Source organism: Balaenoptera acutorostrata, chromosome 3 (genome assembly GCF_949987535.1).
Source record: "Balaenoptera acutorostrata chromosome 3, mBalAcu1.1, whole genome shotgun sequence".
Taxonomy (NCBI): Eukaryota; Metazoa; Chordata; class Mammalia; order Artiodactyla; family Balaenopteridae; genus Balaenoptera; species Balaenoptera acutorostrata.
The window spans coordinates 29,917,299-29,938,967 of record NC_080066.1 but is presented as its reverse complement, the minus strand read 5'-3'; the positions used below and the strand labels follow the sequence as shown (position 1 = coordinate 29,938,967).

The window sequence follows — 21,669 nt, the reverse complement described above, 5'->3', positions numbered from 1 at the left end:
TGAGTTTCACAGCCAATTTCTAGGAATCTAATTTTAAACACCTCCCAGCGAACATATCACAAAAATACAGTGTTCCAAATGCTGCAACACAAGTGCTAAAAAGCATCCAACCAAAAATAAAAGTGGCATTTTCAGACAAAACCCCAGAATCAGAAGAATGCAAGTTCTATCCTGAATTTCTCCTAAACCTTTTTTCTTCCTTCAGCTATATTCACCCCCAGCTCCCATATAATGAGGACGAAAATGATCAGAGTCAGAATACTGAAATAATTTGGCAAAGATCCCACGATCTTCTCTTCCATGAAGACCCACTGTCCACACTGTGAAAATTCCATGTTTCTCCCCGTCGTCCCTCCCCCCACCTTTGACTCCAGTTCTCATCCAGGTGCCGTGTGTGACTGGGCGAGCTCTGCAGATTCCACAGCTAACTCCCACTCGTCACTTGTCACCAGAGAGGAAGGGACACAAAGGACTGAAGAAGGGCCAGGGGAGCCATGCACCTGCCCCCCCACCGGATGTGGTTGCCTCGGAAACGGAACTAGACAACTTGGGGGCCATGCTCCCAACGGAGACTGAGGGCTCAGGCGTCCCAAGGGCGCCAGACCTCAGCGCACAGGGTCCCAGAGCATGAGACGCCGCCAGGGGCCCTGGAACCGACCGTGTTCTGTGTAAGGCGGTCACCCAGGGAACCGGGTACAGACAACATCCACAAGGCGGGAGCTGCGCCCTCCATGGGCACCCGGCTCCACTGGGCGCCTTCCTGGTGGTCTCGGCCTCTCCCTCCACGGCCCCCCTAGTCTGCAGGCATGTCCTCCCCAGGGAAGTGCTGTCACCCTCAGACCCACCTCCCATCCTGACTGCTCTTCTCGGTACCAATGGCCCAAGGCCTGGCCTCCTGCTCCAGCAGCACTGGGGCACCGTCTCCCCGGGGCTGTGACTGGCTCACCCCGGGGCCATGGCCCCTCTTGCTCCCGACTCTCCTTCTATACATACAGCCGTGCACCCTCCTCAGCCTCCTCGCTTCCCACCTGCGCCCTCCTCCACTCACTACTGACTGCACTCCCGCTGGGGGACCACCGACCCCACCTCCGGCCAGGTGCCTCCCCAGGCCTCGCTCCCCGTTTCCAAACTCTCAGCTCATGTGGTGTCCAGAGCATCTCAAAGTCCAGTCTGAAATGAACTTATCACCCTCCTCCCAGACCTGCTCCTGTTTCCCACAAGTACCACCAACCCCAGCTTCAAACCCCGCTCCTCCTGCCTCTCCTCTTTCCTCCCCCAACTCAGTTGTCAGGCTGTCGGTTCACTTGTTGGCATGCACTCCGCCGGCCAGCACGTCACCACCCAGGCCGTGCCCCCCTCCTGCACGTGCTGCCCTGTCACACGCACCGCTGGGATCAGCCACGATGCCCCCAGAACCCTTCCTGGCTCCACAGTAACCCGACAGGTGAGGACTTCACGTTCTGGCCCCAATGGTGCTCACACACATTTTATCTCCCATGAAGCTGTAAGCATCAGACGGGCGTTCATCTTAGGCCTCAGCTCCTCCTACAAGCTCTGTGTGGAATACCTAAAACTTTCACATTTTAAGTGAACATACGCTCTTAAAAAAACCTTTCCTGATAATTTGGACATTGCAAGACATAATGAATGGCTGCCAAACAAGAGCTCAGGCCCACGAGCGTGAAGGGTCCACCGCGACCGGCGCTGTCCCCCCACAAGCTACGTCCCACCGTCCCCACCACAGGCTCACGAGGCCACGGCCGCCGAAGCCACCCTGCTCCTGTTCGCCCGCCAGCCGAGCGGCCGCAGATCACAAAACAGGTGCATCTGTTCCTACATCTGTCCCTGCCGGTGTACCCGTTATAGGTTACTCCACCCCAAAAATAAAATGGGACTCTGAGAGGAAACTGGTTCCATGAAAACTAAGTGGAATGTTTTACAAAGACTTGATACAGAAAAACAAAATGTTGCCTTCAAATTAGGTGTGGGTGAAGCAATGATAAAAATATTATAGGAAATAATAAATGTTTTAAATCTAAGACTCTAAACTGAGATTGTCTCTCAAGTGTTGGCTTGTTCTCTTTCTGAGAAATCGAAACTCGGCAGTGAGAGGCACCATGTCGCGGCTGTGGTTCGGGCAAGACGGTCGCCCAAAACCAGGGAACCAACTCCGAGGAGCCTCGCCCAACGTCCAGAGACGGGAGCGTCCGCGTCTCCACACGCTGTCAGCGGGAGTCCCGGTTCAGGGCTCCTCGGTGAACTGAATGGAGACTGTGATCCCATCAGACAAATGGGTTTCTCCTGGCTAGGGAAGATTTTTAAACACCTTGGGCCCCTATCAGGATGGACGATGACCACGACTAGGCAGCACTGCCCTCCGGGGAGGGCCGGGGAGAACTTGGGGGTGACCCCCTCACTGCCCTGGCATGGGCCACGTTTCTGCTGTAATTCCACATCCGGCTTAAATATATTGTGGGAAACTCAGGTATGGTAAAGGAAGGCAACTGAACTGATAAACTACTAGAAAGGCCTGAAGGGGAACCATCCACAGACTGGACCTGGTTTGGGACAGCAAAGGCCAACAGGACCAGGAACACGGCGGGGGGTGGGGGGTGTCACCCTCTACCATAACCGAAAGGTGAGAAGAGTCTTGACAGAGGGATTGGAATCTCTGACCCCAGAACTCCCGCCATGGAACACAGCAGAAATCCCCAGAGCCCTGCATCCTGCACCCTGGGCAAAAGGAATGTCAGATGTGCTCCAACACACATGAGGCAAAAGCACAGAAGCACACACGTCCACAGCCACACAAACACCTCAGGATCCAGGCATCAGACGGGCCACATTCCTGTAAAACAAACCCGTGCACCAAATGAGGTCTGGACAGTGAGGTGTATATGTCTGTCTAACCAAACACCGATATTCGACCAGGTCTGTCACACAACTAGATTTTCAAAAACTAGAAACAGCTATTAATCAAGTAATGCAAAGTGCATGACTCACTGTGCCATCAAAAGCAGCGATTCTCCGCAGGGGGCAACGTTGCTGGGCGTGAGGGTACTAGTGGCATCAGAAGGGTAGAAGGCAGTGATGATACTAAGTGTCTTTAGATGCACAGGGCAGCCCACACACAAAGAACTCAATTGTACGGAGGCTGAGAAGCCCGACCCGAAGAATCAAGTTCCTCGCCCCAACTTTACGAGGTGTAATTGACAAATATTTGTCTATATCTAAAGTGTACATGTGATGCTTTGTTATACATATACATTGAGGAATAACTACCGAGATCAAGATAATTAACACATCCCTCACCTCACATTGTTAACTCTGGGTGTGTGTGTGTGTGTGTGTGTGGTGAGAAAGTTTAAGATCTCCTCTCAGAAACTTTCAAGTACATAATACCTAATTGTTAAGTACAGTCGCCACACTGTACATCAGATCCTTACTCATCTTACAACTGTAAGTTTGTATCCTTTGACCAGCACCTCCCCATTTCCCCACCCCCAGCAACCACCCATTCCACTTTGTTTCTATAAAATCAGCTTTTTTTTGTAAGATCCCACATATCAATGATACCATGCAACATTTGTCTTTGGCTAATTACACTTAGTGTAATACCCATCCATGTTGTCACAGAGAGCAGGATTCTATTCTTTTTATAGCCGAGTAATAGTCCATTGTGTGTGTGTGTGTGTGTGTGTATACACATACACACCACATGTTCTTTATCCAAGTATCCGTCATTGGACACTTACGTTGCTTCCATATCTTGGCTATTGTAAATAACGCTGCTATGAACATGGCGGTATATAAATTTTCAAGTTAGTGTTTTCATTTTCTTCAGATAAATACCCAGAAGTGGAATTGCTGGATGGTATGGTAGTTCTATTTTTAATGTTTTGTGGAACCTCCATACTGTTTTCCATCGTGGCTGCACCAATTTACATTCCCACCAACAGTGCACAAGGGTTCCCTTTTCTCCACATCCTCACCAACACTTGTTATTTGTTGTCTTTTTGATGATGGCCATTCTGGCAGGTGTGAGGTGAAATCTCACTGTGGTTTGATTTGCATTTCCCTGATGATTAGTCATGTTGAGTACCTTTTCATGTACCCGTTGGCCCTTTGTATGTTTTCTTTGAAAAAATGCCTATTCAGGTCCTTTGTCCATTTTTTAATTGGATTATTTGTTGTTTTGCTATTGAGTTATATGAGGACAATAGGGGAAAAAATAGTTTCTGCAATAAGTGGTGTTGGGAAAACTGGAAAACCATCAGTTTTCCCAACACCACTTACTGAAGCAGAAGAATGGACTGGACCCCATTTTACACCACTCACAAAAATTAACCTGAAATGGATTAAAGACCTGAAAGTATAAAACTCCTAAAAGAAACAGAGGAAAAAAGATCCTTGACATAGGTCTTGGCAATGATTTCTTGCATAAGACACCAAAAGCAAGGCAACATAAGCAAAAATCAAGTGGGAATACATTAATCTAAACAGCTTCTGCACAGCAAGGGAAAACCATCAGTGAATTAAAAAGGTAACCTACAGAGTGAGAGAAAATATTTGCAATCCTTTTATCTGATAAGGGGTTAATATCCAAAATAGAAAGGATTAAGTTTTGTGTTTTCAACATAGTTCAATTCTGAGGCATCTTAACATGTAAACTTTCTTCTACCTTTTTTTTCTTTAACAAAGTATGGTGCCTTGTAATAGACAAACCTTTATATGACACAACATAAGGACCTAGCAAGTTTATTTTGCTCCAGGAGGGAGAAAGGGAGGATCGCCTTGGGAAAGTCCACTGAACTTCTGTGACTTCTTGACTAGAAATTATCCAGTCGGCAATCCTGAGTGTGGGTCCTAGCCCACCTTCACCCACTGTGAGCCCCAGACAAGATGTTTAACCTCAAACCTTGTTTTTACTGAGAAAGAACAAAAACCTGTTTCATGTGGTTAATGGATTCCCCCCTACAAAGTAATACAACAATACATGTGAAACACTGTTATAAACTAGACAGCACCAACATTGTTTCACCACTGTTATAGTTCTGGACTAATTAAAATGACATGAAGACATAAAATGTATTGGTTTTATGTTGAATTGTAAAATTACAGATGTTTTTTAATCTTTGTCCCAATTTTTATAGTGTTACTTACAGATTTTTTAAAATATCAATTTATAGTCTAAAATAATATTTGTGATGTGTTAAAACTGTAGTGTATCAAGCATTTTAAACTGTTCCAAATATACATCTAAAAATACATAGGGAACTTTTTAATAAACATTATGGCAGAGGAATTACAACTCCTAATTCAACACATTATAATTCAGAATAGCAGAAAAGTTACACAGTTCTCACAGACTCCTGAAGAAACATATAGTAATAAACTCAAAAGAAGTATGTTAGCAAATTTTTATAACTGTGAAACGTTTTAAATTATCAACTAATAAGAAAATGTCTGCTGAATTATGACTGGCAAATGCCAAAATCATCTTTCCATCTTTCACTCTTTACCCTGGAGCTGGTGAAGACAGATCTGCCTGGGGAGTTGAAGTTGAAAAAGTAAACACAGAGCTTTGAAGATTTAGGTTTCCTGGATACAACAGAAAACCATTGTAACGTTTCTGCACCAGTGGGTCCTCTCAATCTTTATTTCTCCTTTTTTCTTTTGATGACTTATATAAGGTATACATACATATTTTAACATATTTTAATACATAATGTTACATATCTGTGACCTTTATTTCATTATTAACTTAATTCCAAAGCTAAATGGTACTTTTTTCATGGAAAGAAAAGAGGGAAGGGGATAAATGGTAACTATGTAATCTAGAACAAGATTTTTAATTGTACAAGTCCACTAATGATACCATCTAGTAGGGAAAATATTTTTAAAAGTTCCAGAAAACTTTACAGTATATGAGTACGCTTTTCAGAAGAAAAACATACACAGTTGTTCAGAAGATTCTGAGTTTTCCCTAAGAAGTCTGTAGAATCTACATCTTGACCCCTGTGTGATAAGGCGTGGGATGATGGCCCACCGCCCATGAAACTCTGTCTCTCCCTCAAGGAAGCCCTGAGCAAGCCTCACACCACTTCCCTGGAAAACCATCAACCATGGGAACCGGGTAAAACGTGTGAGAGTCAAATAAAAACAAGAGCTGAGCTTCTCCCTTACAGGATCTAATGCCAGGAACAGTCCATAAAGCTGACCCTGTACTCAGCATCCCTGGTCCCTGAACACAATCTGCTGGCACAGGTCAGCAGTGGGATGCAAATTCCTCACAGAAGCCGCTTTCCTCCCTCCGCAGAGGCTCGGGCTCCACCTCAGCTTTGACGCAGGGCTTGCACTTTTCAGGACCCACGGTTACCACCTGAGGCTGGCAGACATCTGGCATCACCGCCCCCATCGCTGCTGTGCACCCCAACTCCAGGTGGGACGCGGGAGGTAAGCCTAGCTCTTAGCATCCTTCCTCCTCTGCATTAATGGGGGAGGGGCGGGTATTAAAATAAAAGTTCACATAACACAATTCTGGATTTCATTTTTCTTCAAACCGGCCATCTGCGCACAATTATTCTTTTTGTACCTACTGGGAAAGTTGAAAATAAAGCCTAGGACACAATTACCTACCCCCAAATGCTCCCAGAGTCAAGACTAAACCAGAATTTCCTGCCGCCTACTTCTTTTCCTTCCACTCTTGATACCCTTGTACCAAGAAATGTACGATAAACTTCAAGTGGGTGGAGAGGCCCCAGGGTCCCACAGGTTGGCCAGCTGCCCTGGACTTGTCTGGAGACCCACACCCCTGCCCCGCCCAAGACCGTCATTCAGAAGGTGGGAGCTGGAGCAGGGAGTCAGCCTCCCAGGTGACTGCAATAAACTGCCCGTTTTCCGCAGGAAAGAACCAACAGATGGTAAAACAGAACCTGGCCTTCCGCGTGCTGGCCACACCTGTGCAAGTTTCAAGGGCAGTGACAGTCGCAAGCTGAACTGGCTTTCCTCGGGTGGCTGCCGGGCTGTGCGAGGGCCATGGCCTCGGTTGCCCGGACGCCGGCTGGCTGCGGTCCGGGCAGGGGGCCTGGGGGAAGGTGCCTAGGCTAAGGCACGTGGTCAGAGCCATCATGCTCCCCCAGGCCCACAGGACAAGGGGAAGCCCCCAGCCAGGAACCACCCCTGCAGTCATGTCTGCCTGAGAAGCACTGTGCTCCCCACACTGGAAACAGCCAGGGGGCTCGCCCCGAGGCCACGGGCAAGGGTCCCAAAGGAAAAATGGGGAGTGGGGAGGGGGACAGGACGCACACAGAAATAAAAACAATCACTCACACGTGCCATTGAGAAGCAGGAAAGGTCCCAGTGCCATCATTCCACTAGGCTCAGTGCCCGAGCCCCTGGCCCCAGCCCCACAGCTCAGCCAGAGCAGTCAGGCCGGGAGTAGCCAGGCTGGGAGCGGGGTCGGAATGGCCCACCCCAAACACAGGTGTTCCAGGCACAACGAGAGAAGGGCTGCCCCCCAGCATCCAGCTGCTCCCTCCTCGGCACTCAGAGCCCTCCTTGCTGAGACCACTCACTGGGCATCTGATTGCACACAGCCTCGAAGTAGATCCTTCTCAATTATTTGTCTATCGATACTGAGCTTCCCACTGGCTTCCATCCTATCTCCTGGATGATAAAAACAGCTGTCACCACTCCCATAGTTCCCAAGAGACCCTCGCTCAATAAACTGCAAATGAAATAAATGCTTAAGGAACAGAACAATTCAAAAGCTCTCATGTGGCAAAAACAATCCCTAACTTTGGAATCAAATGTGACTGAACCAGTTAGATATACGTGTGTATGTTTGCACCTACACACACACACACACACACACACACTCTCTTCCACCTAAATACACACCAGCAAGGGGGTGGGGCATGTCAGCCACTTAAAAGTCCACTATATTTGGTGTTAAATAGTGAACAACAAATAATATGGCAAACCTATTCCATCTAAATCCCCAGAGAGTATTTTTATTGTAAAGTAATTTATCCCCTTAAAATAAGCAAATATCTCCTTTAGGAACTGTAGACACTCTAAGTAAAACACAGAAAACAGTATAAGCACAGCTTTCAAAGTATGACAAAAGCCAGATGCTTTTTTCAAAAAGGTCATCCAACATCCAAACCGAACACACCCTAATTTTCAGCTGCTGTTCAGATGAAAGCATCTTTGTTGTCCGCTTGTGAGTGATAATAATACTGTAATCAGTTTTACATTTCATACCCACCTCAGTGTGAGGTGCTTCCAAACAAAGGCCAGAATCCTCAGGGCCACCACAGGAGCAAAAACAACCCACACTCAAATGACAGGGAAACTATTTATGTGGCAACATGTGATTTCTTATTTATAGAGCTCTGTTAATTATTTTGCATATAAGCAGTGTTGAACCAGGCCTGCAGAGTTTGAGTACACATGGGCTGGGTGGAGTAATTGGTGGGGCAGAGAAAGGTCAGCCAAACCCCATAAAAAACAATTAAAATTTCCACAGACAGTCCACCAAACAGGTGATATTTAGGCAACTGAAAGTTCATTTAGAGGTGTAGAGGTGTCTTGCTCAAAAAAAAAAAAGTCCTTTCCACAGGTTATCAAAAATTCACAGCAGTCAGGACCCCACCACACACACACATCCACCATATATTGAGGGTCTGTGGGTGAAAGACAACAAAATAGAAGAAGGATGGAGGGAGAAGAAAGGAAAGAACGTGGGTGAAAGGGATGACCAGTAGGGACTCAGAATTGAGAACAACGTGAAAAACGGGAAATAAATATACGACTGTATGGTTATCATCTCAGAGAAACCAAGAGTTAGTCTAAGTTACAAGTAACAATGTTATCACTCCGAGCCTACAGCCCATCTTCTGGATCGGATCCATATTATGAAGAAATCAAAAAATAGTTAGTTCACAATGCAGTGAAATGATTCAGCCATAGATAACCAAATTAATTATAATCCACTAAAAGTCAAATTGTATCATTTTTAAAGATTGGGCTATTATGCAGTTAACGGGCAGCTTTAGGTTTAAAACAAGCTGGAAATGATCTTGTTTCCCTTAATTCTATCAGCAAGGGCCCAGCAAGGGCCCAAGACTGATGTCTTTCACAGCTAATAGAACAGGTGCGATCATAAATACATGAAAATGATCTGGAGACAGAATAATCCATGTTCTTTCTCTGTTTAAGCTAGTCATGGGATTTCCGATAAGTGGGTGAAACATTCACACTTCTTACAAGAAAGTCATGGCAAATACATAGTACACAAAACCATCTTTGTTCTGGGATTTATTTATTTAATATAACACAGAAAGTATTCAGGGCTTCCTGATACTAGAACATCTACCTTTATTAATGAGGAGCTACCGGTTTTCTGACCAAGTTGTCAGTGTCCAAAAGCACTATTCAAACAGTCCATCTTACAGCAAAAAGGCATGATACATGCACACACATACAAGTACCATCTTGGACACACTTGTATTCAAATTTCTGGTGCAAATGGAAATAATCAGGGAACGGGGAGGGTGTAAACTAGCGAGAATAAAGATGGATGCTCTAGAAAATTCCTGAGACAATATCCCAGGGTGACCATGTCACACAAAAATCTTATCCACTTTATACATGGTCATTCCTGCCGACATTTACCTGGATTAAGATTTTTTTATTTACATAAAAGAAAGGAGACATAGATTTGTCCTAACAAGATCCTCTAATCACTAGATTATTTTCACAATTATGAGTAATCACTAAATAGCTTCCACTCAAGGAACAAAAAATAAAATAACAAAAGAAAGCCACAATCCCAACAACTTTATTAAACATATTATAGTTATGAAAATAAAGGCTCTTTTTTGAGACCACAGGTTCCTAAAATATCCTTCATGGAACTCTGTACCAGTAATGGCTGGTAATTAAGTTAATTGTTACATCAGGTAAAAAAACACATCATTAGGGTATGCGAAAGTAAATACGTAAAAAAGAAAAGTCACCACACATACCATGAAACTTGGTATCTCTTTCAACATTCCATTTCTGACTTGGATTCCTAACTCACTACATGAGGGTGGTGTCCCGTCGGGAGCTGGAAGGGAGGAGGCTGGTGTCGGGGCAAACTGGCCGACTCGCACCCACCGCTCAGGCACGGGACCTCAGGCAAGCTCACTAATGTGCTTCCCTTTTTGTGAGACAAATGTCCTTCAAAAAAGGTAATCTATGTTAAGACACCTAACGCAGTGCTTAGCACACACGAACAATCAGTGAGTGGTGGCCTGAGACATGTAAGTGTCCTCCCCCATAAACAGAGATAACAGACTTTGTTCATGCCAAAAAAGACATCAATTTGCAACATCTGATTTAAAAATCCGAGTTATGCACTGTCCGCTCCTACTGACAAGACTCCGGTTCTCTGGGGACCAGAGATGAGGGTGGATCACATCCATTAGACGTGGCCTGCATCCCTGCAAGGCCTGGAGAAGGTCAGACAGGCACTCCACTTGGGATAAAAGCACTCTACATAAAAGACCTAAGATTGATTGCCTTGTAAGTGATTGGTGGCAGCTTAAACACGATCGCCATCATCCTGGCTAGTAATAGGAAGCTTTGAGAGAGGTCACTCTTGCAGAGACACTGAAGAGGTTATTCCTGGAACCTCATGTAGAATATTTTTCCCAGAAACGACAGAAGAACTAACAGCATCGTCTCTTGACCAAAACGATTAAGATTTCAGATAAGCCATACCATATCCAGCCTCCTGATTCTAAAGGATGCTGTTCCAGGGCTTCCCTGGTGGCGCAGTGGTTAAAAATCCGCCTGCCAATGCAGGGGACACGGGTTTGAGCCCTGGTCCGGGAAGATCCCACATGCCGTGGGGCAACTAAGCCCATGCGCCACAACTGCTGAGCCTGCACTCTAGAGCCCGCAAGCCACAACTACTGAGCTCGCGCACCTAAAGCCCATGCTCCCCAGCAAGAGAAGCCACTGCAATGAGAAGCCCGTGCACCACAACGAAGAGTAGCCCCCACTCGCTGCAACTAGAGAAAGCCCGCGTGCAGCAACGAAGACCCAACTCAGCCAAAAAAAAAAATTTTTTTTAATAAATAAAGGATGTTGTTCATCTTCCATGAGAAACAAAAAAATTTCAAACATACAGAAAACAGAGTTGTACAGCGAACACCCATATATTCATTCCCTAGATGACAGATTCGATCTTAAATGTAAAGTTTAGGGGCAGCCAGCTAAGAAAACGTGCAGCATAAGCCTTCACGCATTACAACCACATGCAAGGGAAATTCGTCCGATTTCCTCACTGACTTGGAACAGGCTGCTGGGGAGGGCGCTGCCCACTGCTCACGCTCCCGAGAGCACCCAGGACTCCACAGAGCTCCTGCTGCTGATCTCACAGGAGAAGACGGGATCCCCATCATGCTTCAAAAAAAAGCTCAGTGGTTCAGTTCACTCGTGATGGTGAAAATGTGTCGGGAAGCCAAGATTCTAGGGCTCGTGATGAGTTTCTGATCATTTGAAGTCTCCTCATCTATACAGAGAAGCTGATGTCATTTCCCTAGAAAATATTTTCAAAGGACTAAAAAAAGGTCAATATGAAAGCAGCTAAAAGCTATAAGGCACCATGAGATGTATAAGCTTTATTTCATATCTTTGTTTCAAGGAATGCTAGTGTTCTAAATACTGCTCCCACCCCACATCATCTTTCAAGAATAAGTGAGAGTGATCAAACCTGCCCTATGACCACAATGACACAGTCAGCCCGTGAGCTTTCCATCTGTGGTAGACACCCCCAACAGCAGATGCCCATCACCCAAGGAACGGCAGCCCATCCAAGGAACCTCTGCCCACATTCCTTCCCCAAGGCTTTGCTCCTCTGTATCCACGGGAGACAGAATATTGTACAACACATTCAGAAAGCCTGTTTTACTTAGACACTTTCCATAAAGGGCAGATTTCATCCAGAATCCTATTTGTGTCAAATTCAGCAAGTCATGAAGGAAACAGCAAAATCAAGGCTACTTTCTTCCCCATGTCCCGGGCCAGATCTTCCTAATAACAGGAAAGAAATGCTAAAATACCAACAGGCATTAGAAAATCCTTTACTGGTATGATAGCTAAATAATAATTCGCCACCATCTAAAACAGGGAGGTAGAATTCTACTTCCTTTTCATATTAATTTATGTACAACAGAAATTCTCAAAATCTGAACTCTGATATCAACAGCAAAATAACCTCAAGTGCTATTTCTCATTTGGCCCAGGTCAATGTTGTGCTTGGTGGGGGAAGCCTAGCCCCACCATTTGCAATAAGACTATATTCACTTGAGCTACAAGCAAAATGAAACAACAAAACCCACCCAAACACCAAGTCTCAGGTTGACAGAATTTCCCTACAGGACAGGCACTGCAACAGTAACTTGTAAGCATGAGGTACATTATAATGTACCTTAGTAACATTAGTAACAAAGTTTCCACCCTGGCAAGTTGATACACTATTTCCTTAGGTTTAAGTAGGTGGTTGGTTTGGGTTTTTTTTTTAAGATTTTTTTTTGATGTGGACCATTTTTAAAGTCTGTATTGAATTTGTTACAATATTGTTTCTGTTTTATTTTTTGGTTTTTTGGCCGTGAGGCATGTGGGATCTTAGCTCCCTGACCAGGGACTGAACCCGCACCCCCTGCATTGGAAGGCTAAGTCTTAACCACTGGACAGCCAGGGAAGTCCCTAAATAGGTGTATTTTAATGACTTAAGTTTAATGGAATTGCACCCTTGCTTAAAGAGCTCCTTAAAGACTACTTTATATTACTAAATCTCAACAGCCTTCAGGCATCCATCCCGTTCATCAAAATAAGAAAAAACAAAAGATGTTTCGAAGCCCAATGATGCTCACTTAAGCTATCCTGAAGTACAGCTCCACCTTAGTACTTGGTGTTATTCTTAAGTTGTTTTTACACGTAACTGAAGCCATAACTTCTGTGATACCATTAAATACACAGCGGGGGCAGGGGGGGCTTCAAACTATCTCTGGTTTTTATTTTAAAAGAAGCAGCTTATGAAAGTCGATAAGAAAAAGATCCCACTCACTCACAAACCCACACAGCACTCAACCGACATAACTGCCAGGGTGATTGTAAAGGATAAAAGCCCAGGACCTGTTACAGGTGTTGGGCGGGGGGCACAGAGCCCCGGGTCCACTGCCACGGTGAGCCCCGGCCCTGACCTGGCCTCTAAGAGCTGCCCAGGCTCACGCAATCCCACCTGTGTGGCCTGTTGGGCGGCATCCACATGCACTTGTCTCGGGACAGGACACAGGAGCATGACGAGAGGGGTGCCAGCTCAGTCCCTCTCCACACACACTGAGGGCAGGGGGGCACACACCTCCAGGAGGACAATTCCCACAGTCACAGCGGTGGAGCTCTGTGTTTCATCCTGGGGGCGTTGTGGTGAGGGGACTGCAGGAGATGGTCAGGCCCCTCCTCCACGAAGCGCTGGAATGACTCTGATTGGAGGTCCACACATGGTCCTGAGATTCGATGATTACAACCTAATAGGACGTCCTTCCCGGACACACCTGGACTTGAATCTGACCTAGGACACCTTTCCCCAACTTTTCTCTTGAAAAGTAAAGGGGCTGAAAAAAGGGCTTCCAGGAATATTGACACAAAGAGTCCACCAGAAAGGAAGTTTTATCTTTAACAAAAAAAAAGAGGCATTGCAGCTCTGAAGCTATCCTAGCACAGGGTAAGTGCCCAGGTAGCATCTATTAAGAGGTGCACCCTCCAAGCAGAGGAAAGTGAAAGTGCTTTCCCGCACCCGGGCCTGTGCCTCCTCTCCACTGCTTTTCTCCGAAGGCCACTGTAACTCAAATCACCTGGATAAACTGGGGGGTGGGAGGGCAGGGAACTCTGTCCCAGTGACAGCACCTCGGAGGGAAACTGCAGGGCTGGATATTTACGGAGCAGATACTGTGACTCTGCCTCGCTGATTCCCCACTACCATCCCAAAGGCAGAGTTCTTAACCCTATCTGACACCCAAGGACACCAAGACTGGGAGAGCCTGGTGGCTTATCCGGGGTGATGCCACAACTGCAGAGTCCTGGACAGGTATTTTGTCAGGTATTGTGACACTGATATAACTGGATGTGCTCTATTTGCAATAAAGCATGTAATCTCCACTTATACTACTTTATTCATAAAGACCCAGAATCTTCTGATAAGGTTAATTAGTAACACAGTTTACATTTCTGTTTTCATTTCAGGTAAACTAGCCAGGAAGCGCTTCCTTAGAGAGCTGGTCAGCTAGACCCACGCAACCTGCATCTTCACAGGGACATGACTCTGGGCTTGGCCAGCAAGGCGACAGGGCTCTATGTGGAGGTTTGTGTTCTTCCCGAGAGTGAAGCGGTCCAGACATGTGGCTCTGCCAACTCGAGGGAGTGGCAGGAACAAAGCCACGAAGGCAGATTAAGACCTGCCGCACGGAAACTGAGCTTCTCCCCACCAAAGCTTAACATGTTTTATAAACTCCTGACACAGGGCAAGCTGCACTGGTAAGACACATGGTCAGAACACGAGAGACTTGCTTTTTTGATTTTGGAAGAAAGCTTCTCTGCTCAGCACCGAGTATCCAGCAGGGAACTGCCTTCCTCCTTGGCCAGAGGCTCAGACCTGAGGCTGGTGGGTATGAAGCAGCCCACATTGAAGAGGGGACATATTTACATATGAGTTTTTTAACTTCATAATTTTAAAATGTTAGAGTATTCCTCTAATTAAAAAAATAGAAGAGGGCTTCCCTGGGGGCGCAGTGGTTGAGAATCTGCCTGCCAATGCAGGGAACACGGGTTCGAGCCCTGGTCTGGGAAGATCCCACATGCCACGGAGCAACTGAGCCCGTGAGCCACAATTACTGAGCCTGCGCGTCTGGAGCCTGTGCTCCGCAACAAGAGAGGCCATGATGGTGAGAGGCCCACGCACCGCGATGAAGAGTGGTCCCCACTTGCCGCGACTAGAGAAAGCCCTCGCACGGAAACGAAGACTCAACACAGTCATAAATAAATAAATAAATAAATAAAAAGAACGTGAATTTCTTTAAAAAAAAAAATAGAAGATATGTGACTTGACTAACCAGATAATTCAGTAAAAAAAAAAAAAATTAATTGTGCATAATTGCGAACAAGTATCTAAGGAATTGCTCTCTCTGGTGCCACCAGAACTACTTTGGATCTGGCCCACAGTCTTCAATCTTTTCATGAGGACACAGAAACAGTTTCCAACTTAATAAGCAAAAAAAAAAAAAAGATTTAAAACTGGCAGCCCAGAAGAAAAAGATCTATTTAACCCACTATCAATCACAGAATCCCTCAGTCCTCACTATCTTAGGTCATTTTTTCCCTGATTTTTCATACCTACTGCACAAAGCATTTGGTAAAGAACCACCTCAATTTGTGATTCTTAGTACAGAGAGCACATTTCATTCTCCACGATATTCAACAGCAACAAAACTAAAGAGCAACCTCCCCAGTCCCCCACCCCACAAAAGAAGGCTGCTTGTTGTCATGTTGACTTTTACAGCTCAATATCTTAGGCTTTCCCACTTTATTTGTCTTAAGGGCTTATGAACATTAACACCCCGTTGGGTCCTGAAGAAAGTGCCATATACGTACAAACCTGACTCCTATGTTCTTACCCCCGCCAGCTGGGATTCTCAATTAAATTCTCCCCTTTGAGAGCGCTATTTATTATCAAGAACAAATGGATGCAACTGCTTCTTTCGAGACGTGACAACGTTTTGACGCTCTCAGCAGAACAGAGCACTGGCAATGATAGTAGGTAACTTTTGTAGGGCACACAAAAAGATCATGAAAGAAGGAAAATGAACACGGGCAACCTTGAAAGTAGAGGCATACATACGGAGAGACTGGAGGAAAGGAACAGTCAACAGTGGCCAAAGCCCATCGCATCACCTGAGGTGCCTTCCATGTACCAGGATAAACACTGATGTGCGAAACTAAGCCAAAAACTGCAGGCGAGCATCTGCTTTTAGTACCTGAGTAATTATGAGAATCTTAATATGACTAGGATTTGAAGTGGTGAGTCAGTCTATATACATGACATCAAAATGAAGATTATCCAATACATTCTCTTTGCAATTCAGAAGAATGCTACAACTTATCCCATAAATCACTGCTTTAAAAAAAAAAATCAGCTCTAAAAAAAGAGACAACCCATTTGAAAAAGGCTGGGAGGAGGAAGGCAAAAAGTGACTCATAACATCCAACAGCTTGTAGCCTCCAAACCATAACAAGAATATAAAGCCAGTGGGCCCAGAATGAAACAAAATAGAGTCGTTGTTACAGCTGTGACCTCACAACATTCGGCTCTAAGCATGACTACAGCATCGCAAAGATCTTTTGAGCATTGGGATCAACCTTACACATCAGTGCCTTTAATGTGTGCCTTTAATTTCCTGGCTAAATTTGACATCTATATTTATTCATCAAGAAAAGAACATTCAAATTTAACTATTTTCATAACTCTGAAGAACTCTTAAAATTCAAGTCCACACATTTCACATCCCACACATATCAATGCTGCCATTTTGTACATATTTTTAATTCAGATAACAATCTTTTAGATTTATCAAGCCAAGTAGTCCATTTCATTCACCACAATACGTACAGCTACTGGGGGCAGCTTTGAGACGATGTGACAGAGTGAACAGGTTTTGTTAACAATGGTGAGGTCTGATCCCCGGTGGAGCGGCTCAGCTATTATTCCCTGAATCTGCTGACCCCTTCCCTCCTCCCCTCCCAATGACAACAAATTATCAACAAGACTCTAGAAGAAAGCATTTTTTCACACATTTGCTTTCCAGAGTCCACTATTTCCTTTCAACGAGAACATTTGGGTTGCATTAGAGACAGCAGGTCTCCTCTCCCCAACCCTGGAAGGTGGTCCCAGGCTTCAGTTTGGGTGGCCACCTCTGCAGCCACAGGGACCTCCAAGAAAAGCACAGGGGCTGATGGGGACAGAACTCACGTTCTAGAGCTAAGTGTATCTGCTATACTGTGCTGGCAGCCCTGAAAATGCCACACACCACCAAATCTACAAACCTTCCAACTGGCCATCTCTTTAAGATTTTACTCTGGTGATAGGATTATGCCAGCTGCATGTGAATTGCTCATCTGCAATTAAAAAAATTACTGGTTCCTTGATCAACACAAAGAACTGATAGCATGCACCTCCTTCCTTGGGCAGTTTCACACTTAGTAGAAAATGTTAAGTTGGACTTGATTACAGAACGTAACTAATAGTTGCAGTAATCCTGTACCTTACAAACTGAGTAATTCCCATAAGCAAGAGTTAGGAAGTTAGTAAGCACACTCACAATTTAAAAGCCACAAAGTAGAAAGCTAACGGACTTCTCTTCTGCAAACACCAGTTTTCACAGGCTACATCACAAGGCAATTTCCCAAAGTCCTACCAAAATAAGAATTCAACCACTCCTGAAACAGTGGGATGATATCGTCTACAGTTGCAAGTCCAGGGTGTGTACAGCCCAGGACACAAGCCGTCAGTTAACACAGAAACTTACTGCTGAAGTTCAATCAACAACTGATTTTTTTTTTAATAAGACATGAGTCTGTCTTTATTGAGAAATTTTGTTTCCTCTCTGCTTTGCCAGTGTTTCCATTTAAAGTTTTTCCTTAAGCCAAATAATGTCTATTTACATATTAATGAAACTACTTGGGGGCCCTGTGAAAGCCAAATAGAAAAATGCATGATTCCAAAAGGCAAGAATGAAGGGAAGGGAAGGGAAGGGAAGAAAAAAATGATTTAGGGAAAAGTGTGTGAAGAAAAGAGCCACCGCTACCCCACCTGGCACCCAGCAACCAGCCAGCTCACTGGCTTCCTCTCCATCTCACACTGAGTCCCAAGAATTCACCAGACCGACAACCCCTGGCTCCACACCAAAGACTGTACCCAGACCTGTGGATTGGAGGCCATTGCTGCCCATAGGAGGGGCACCCACCACATCTCCCCACAGAAAGCTCCTGTTCTTTGCTGGCACCAGTTCTGCAGGGAGAGCAGCCCAGTTTTCCCCCAAGAGGGAAGCACTGGGTAGCAACAGACAGTGGAAAGAAAAGAGGGAGGCAACCAGCAGGGCAGGAAAGTGAAAATCTGACTTCTGCAGCCAAGAAGTCAATCTGCAACCCTCTACCAAACAGTGACCCATAAAATAAAATAACCTAAGTGTCCGTAGCAGCACCAGCAGACAGTGCAAACCAAAACTGGACCAGCATCTACTAATCTAGATAAAATATACAACCATTAGCAGCTGGCAGGCCATATAGGAACTTTGAAAGAAGAGTCTACTCTTTTTTCAACCTACATTATGTGCTTAAAATGGAATTGTTTTCCCATGCTCCTTTGTAGGAACTGAGCGCTGGAACGTCCACATGTTTCCACAGTATGTTCTGATATTTTAATAAAATGATGAAGACTAATTTAAAGAATTCTCTCCACATGAATCCTGATTGAAGATAAAATATGAAAGCAATATGTTTAAATAACTCGGCATTAAAAGCTGTTTTAACTTTTCACTTTGAAAGTGGTTATGTTGGGGGATTTTAAGTTCTAAAATGTAAAGAGGCACAGATTTCTGATCCCTCCATTCTTTGGTAGCTATTAAGCAATACTGGAAAACAAGTTGATTCACCTAATTTAAGACAGTAAAACTACTCTACATAGTCACAAGACACAAAATTCCAAATGACCTTAAAGAGAAACCCAATCGACTCAGCATGGACAAAGCAAGTCAAAGATGACACAGCTAAAGCGGGGAGAAGCAGGCTGAGGCTGGGTGGCCAAAGCAACAACCCTCTGACTCTTACTCTTGGGTGATGCAGCCAGGCCTAGCAGAGTTTAGAGAGAGAGAAAAACAATAATGTGATTCCCATATGCAAACACACACCCCTTTCTCTGCCCAGACACTCAATAAGAAACTCATTAAACCCTTTTTAAAAATCTGTAGGGACACAAGGAATTCACAGAGAACTAGGCTGAGCACACCTTGGTCTAAAGTGGTTTGCCATCCCCTGGACAACAGGGACACATTCTAGGAGTGACCGATGGTGACAGGTGAGTGCAATCTAGCAGGTGAGTGTCCACGTCCACAAGCAGCCACTCCCACCAGGGGCCACGCACTGTCCCAGATGTGCAGAAGCAAATGTGAGCCCATCCCAGACTGACGGGGGAGGTGGAGGGCTCCTGGTGAGTTCAGACGGCTTCCCGCTTTGCCAACACAGGTAGGGTACTGACACTTAACATCAGTATAATACAGACATAGCAGAAGTGCTTGTCTGGAGAGAATGCATGAATGATACGGTGTTGTAAATAACACAACTGTGGTGCACAGCTACAGGGCCTGTAAAGTGAGGGGGAAAAACCCATGTGAACATTGACAAAATCAAAGAACTTGGGCAAATATTTTCCAATGGGCACTTCATCCCTCCAAGCAATCTGTCCACACTGCACACCTTATCCACCAGTGTAGACCTAAGTACTGTTCGCCCAGCTGGGCACTGCACTGAGGTACCAGCAAAGCCCTCATCATCTCCAGCCCTTCAGAACAGTGTCTGCTGAGCACAGAGTCCAGGAAACGGTCTCCTCCTATGGGACAGTTGAGCATTACAGAACCCTGCAGAACCCCAAATGTGAAACAGAAACATCCCCAGCCTGTGACATCTGAAAAGACACTTCACCCCAGGCCCCCACCTGTACCCCCTTCTTCGCCCTGAAAGTGTTAAAAAGGAAACCATACGGTCAACACCAGCTTCTCCCTGCTGATGAAAACTGGCACGAATGAATTTACTTTCTGGCTGCCAGCCCCACAAAACCGTTACACACACACACATACAAGTTCACCACTAAACTGCTCCAAATATAAATTCGAGACAAGCCGGCCTATCCCCACCCCACAGTGTATTAGTGGCCTTCCCAGGGTGAGCTGGGTGAATTCTAAATCTATATTAAACATTCAACATTTCGGAACTTCAGTGGGTTTTTTTTTTTTAAAGACATAGCAAAATCCGATCTAAAACTTATGACAGCTGAGCACATGATCCCACCATTAAGAGCAAATAAGAAACCGTATATAACACTCCATGAAATCACTGTGGCAAATCTGTCACAAATCCTAAGTATGGGACGATGGGAACGCGGCACAGACCCTGGCCTGAGGGAGGAGGCTTTCCAATTTCACCCAACCTTCGCATCCCAGCGGACGGGAACAATAGTAGTACTATCCCAGTCCAGCCAGGATGCCTCGGACACCGGCGGTCAAACCTCAAGTCCAAAGACAAGTTTCGCATTAGAACGAGGCCCGCGGAGCCTCAGGCCGCGAAACGCGGAACCGCCCCCGGCCCGGCCGCGGTGGGCAGCGCTCGGACGCGCACCAAGGACACGGCCCCGTCCGCCAGGCCGCGCGCGAGGCCGCCCCGGCCCCGCGGCCCGTCCTGCGCCCCGGCTGCGCCCCCGGGCCCCGCGGCCCCGTCCTGCGCCCCGGCTGCGCCCCGGGCCCCGCGGCCCCGTCCTGCGCCCCGGCTGCGCCCCCGGCCCCGCGGCCCCGTCCGGCTCCCCAGGGCCCCGGCGCCGGGGCCGCGGCCGACGACACGGAGCCGCAGGGCGGGGGCCGCGCTCGCACCGCGCCGAGACCCCCGCCCGCCCGCCCGCGCCCCGGCCCCCGTGACAGCGCGGCCGGCTGAGCGCGGGGCCTGTTACCTTCCGACAGCTCCAGCTCCAGCTCGGCCAGCCGGGCCCGCACCTCCAGGGGCAGCGCCATGCCTTCCAGGCTGCGGTCCGCCATGCTCGCGACGCCCCCGCCCCAGCCGGCCTCCCTTTGTTCCAGGCCGCGGTCTCGCCGCTCCTCGCGCCCCGCGGACCCGCACCGAGCGGCGGCAGGCCGGGCGGCGGCGCAGCGCGCTCCTCCCCGGTGCCTCCTCCGCGCGGCCCCGGCACGAAGGCCTCGCGCCCGCGCCCGCGCCCCCGTCCCGCCCGGAGCGCGCCCGCCGCCGCTCCACCGGGCGGCTCCGCGGCGCGCGCGTGACGGCGAAGAGCGCGCACGGGGCGGGGGCGGCGTGGGCACGCGCTCCGGGGCTGGGCCGGGCGGGGACGCGCACCGGGGACGGAGGGCGGGCCGGCGCAGCGCGCGCTCCCGGGGGCGCGGGGCTCGCACACCGGCCCAGCGGGGCCTCCCCCACCCCAGTCCGGCCCTCGCCTACCCAGGCCTAAGGCAGAAAAATACCTGCTGGAGCCCCGGCCTCGGCGTTCCGGGTCTTTGCGGGCTGAATTTTTTTTTTTTTTTAAATAAATGCGTTGTGTGTTGGGGGCGGGAGGTGTAAAAGACAGCGTGGGCTGTGGAAAGAGGAGTAGGCTGGAAGTTCCTAATTCGCGTTGATGTAGGACCTGCCAGCCTGGCCCTGAGGCTACAATCAGTGCCTCTCCGTCGGCTCCGTCTCCCCACCGTGAAGGCGGCTAGAGGAGAGATGGGTCACCGAATCTCCACGTTCCCGGTCAGCCCGACCACGCTCGCCCCGATACCCCGGCCCGTCCTCAGCCCGGGGCTC

General features: G+C 47.2%; 1 protein-coding gene across 4 annotated transcripts in view; it reads right to left on the bottom strand.

Moving 5' to 3' along the window:
- The window catches only part of DIP2C (disco interacting protein 2 homolog C), a 378,709-nt gene extending 357,569 nt beyond the window's left edge, over positions 1-21,140 (bottom strand). For all 4 annotated transcript variants that reach the window (XM_057542779.1, XM_057542780.1, XM_057542781.1 and 1 more), the window contains exon 1: positions 20,825-21,140. In XM_057542779.1, coding sequence (XP_057398762.1) covers positions 20,825-20,909 — 85 coding nt within the window. In that variant the 5' untranslated portion in view covers positions 20,910-21,140. The remainder of the gene's footprint in view (positions 1-20,824) is intronic.
- Between the last annotated feature and the right edge of the window lie 529 nt (positions 21,141-21,669).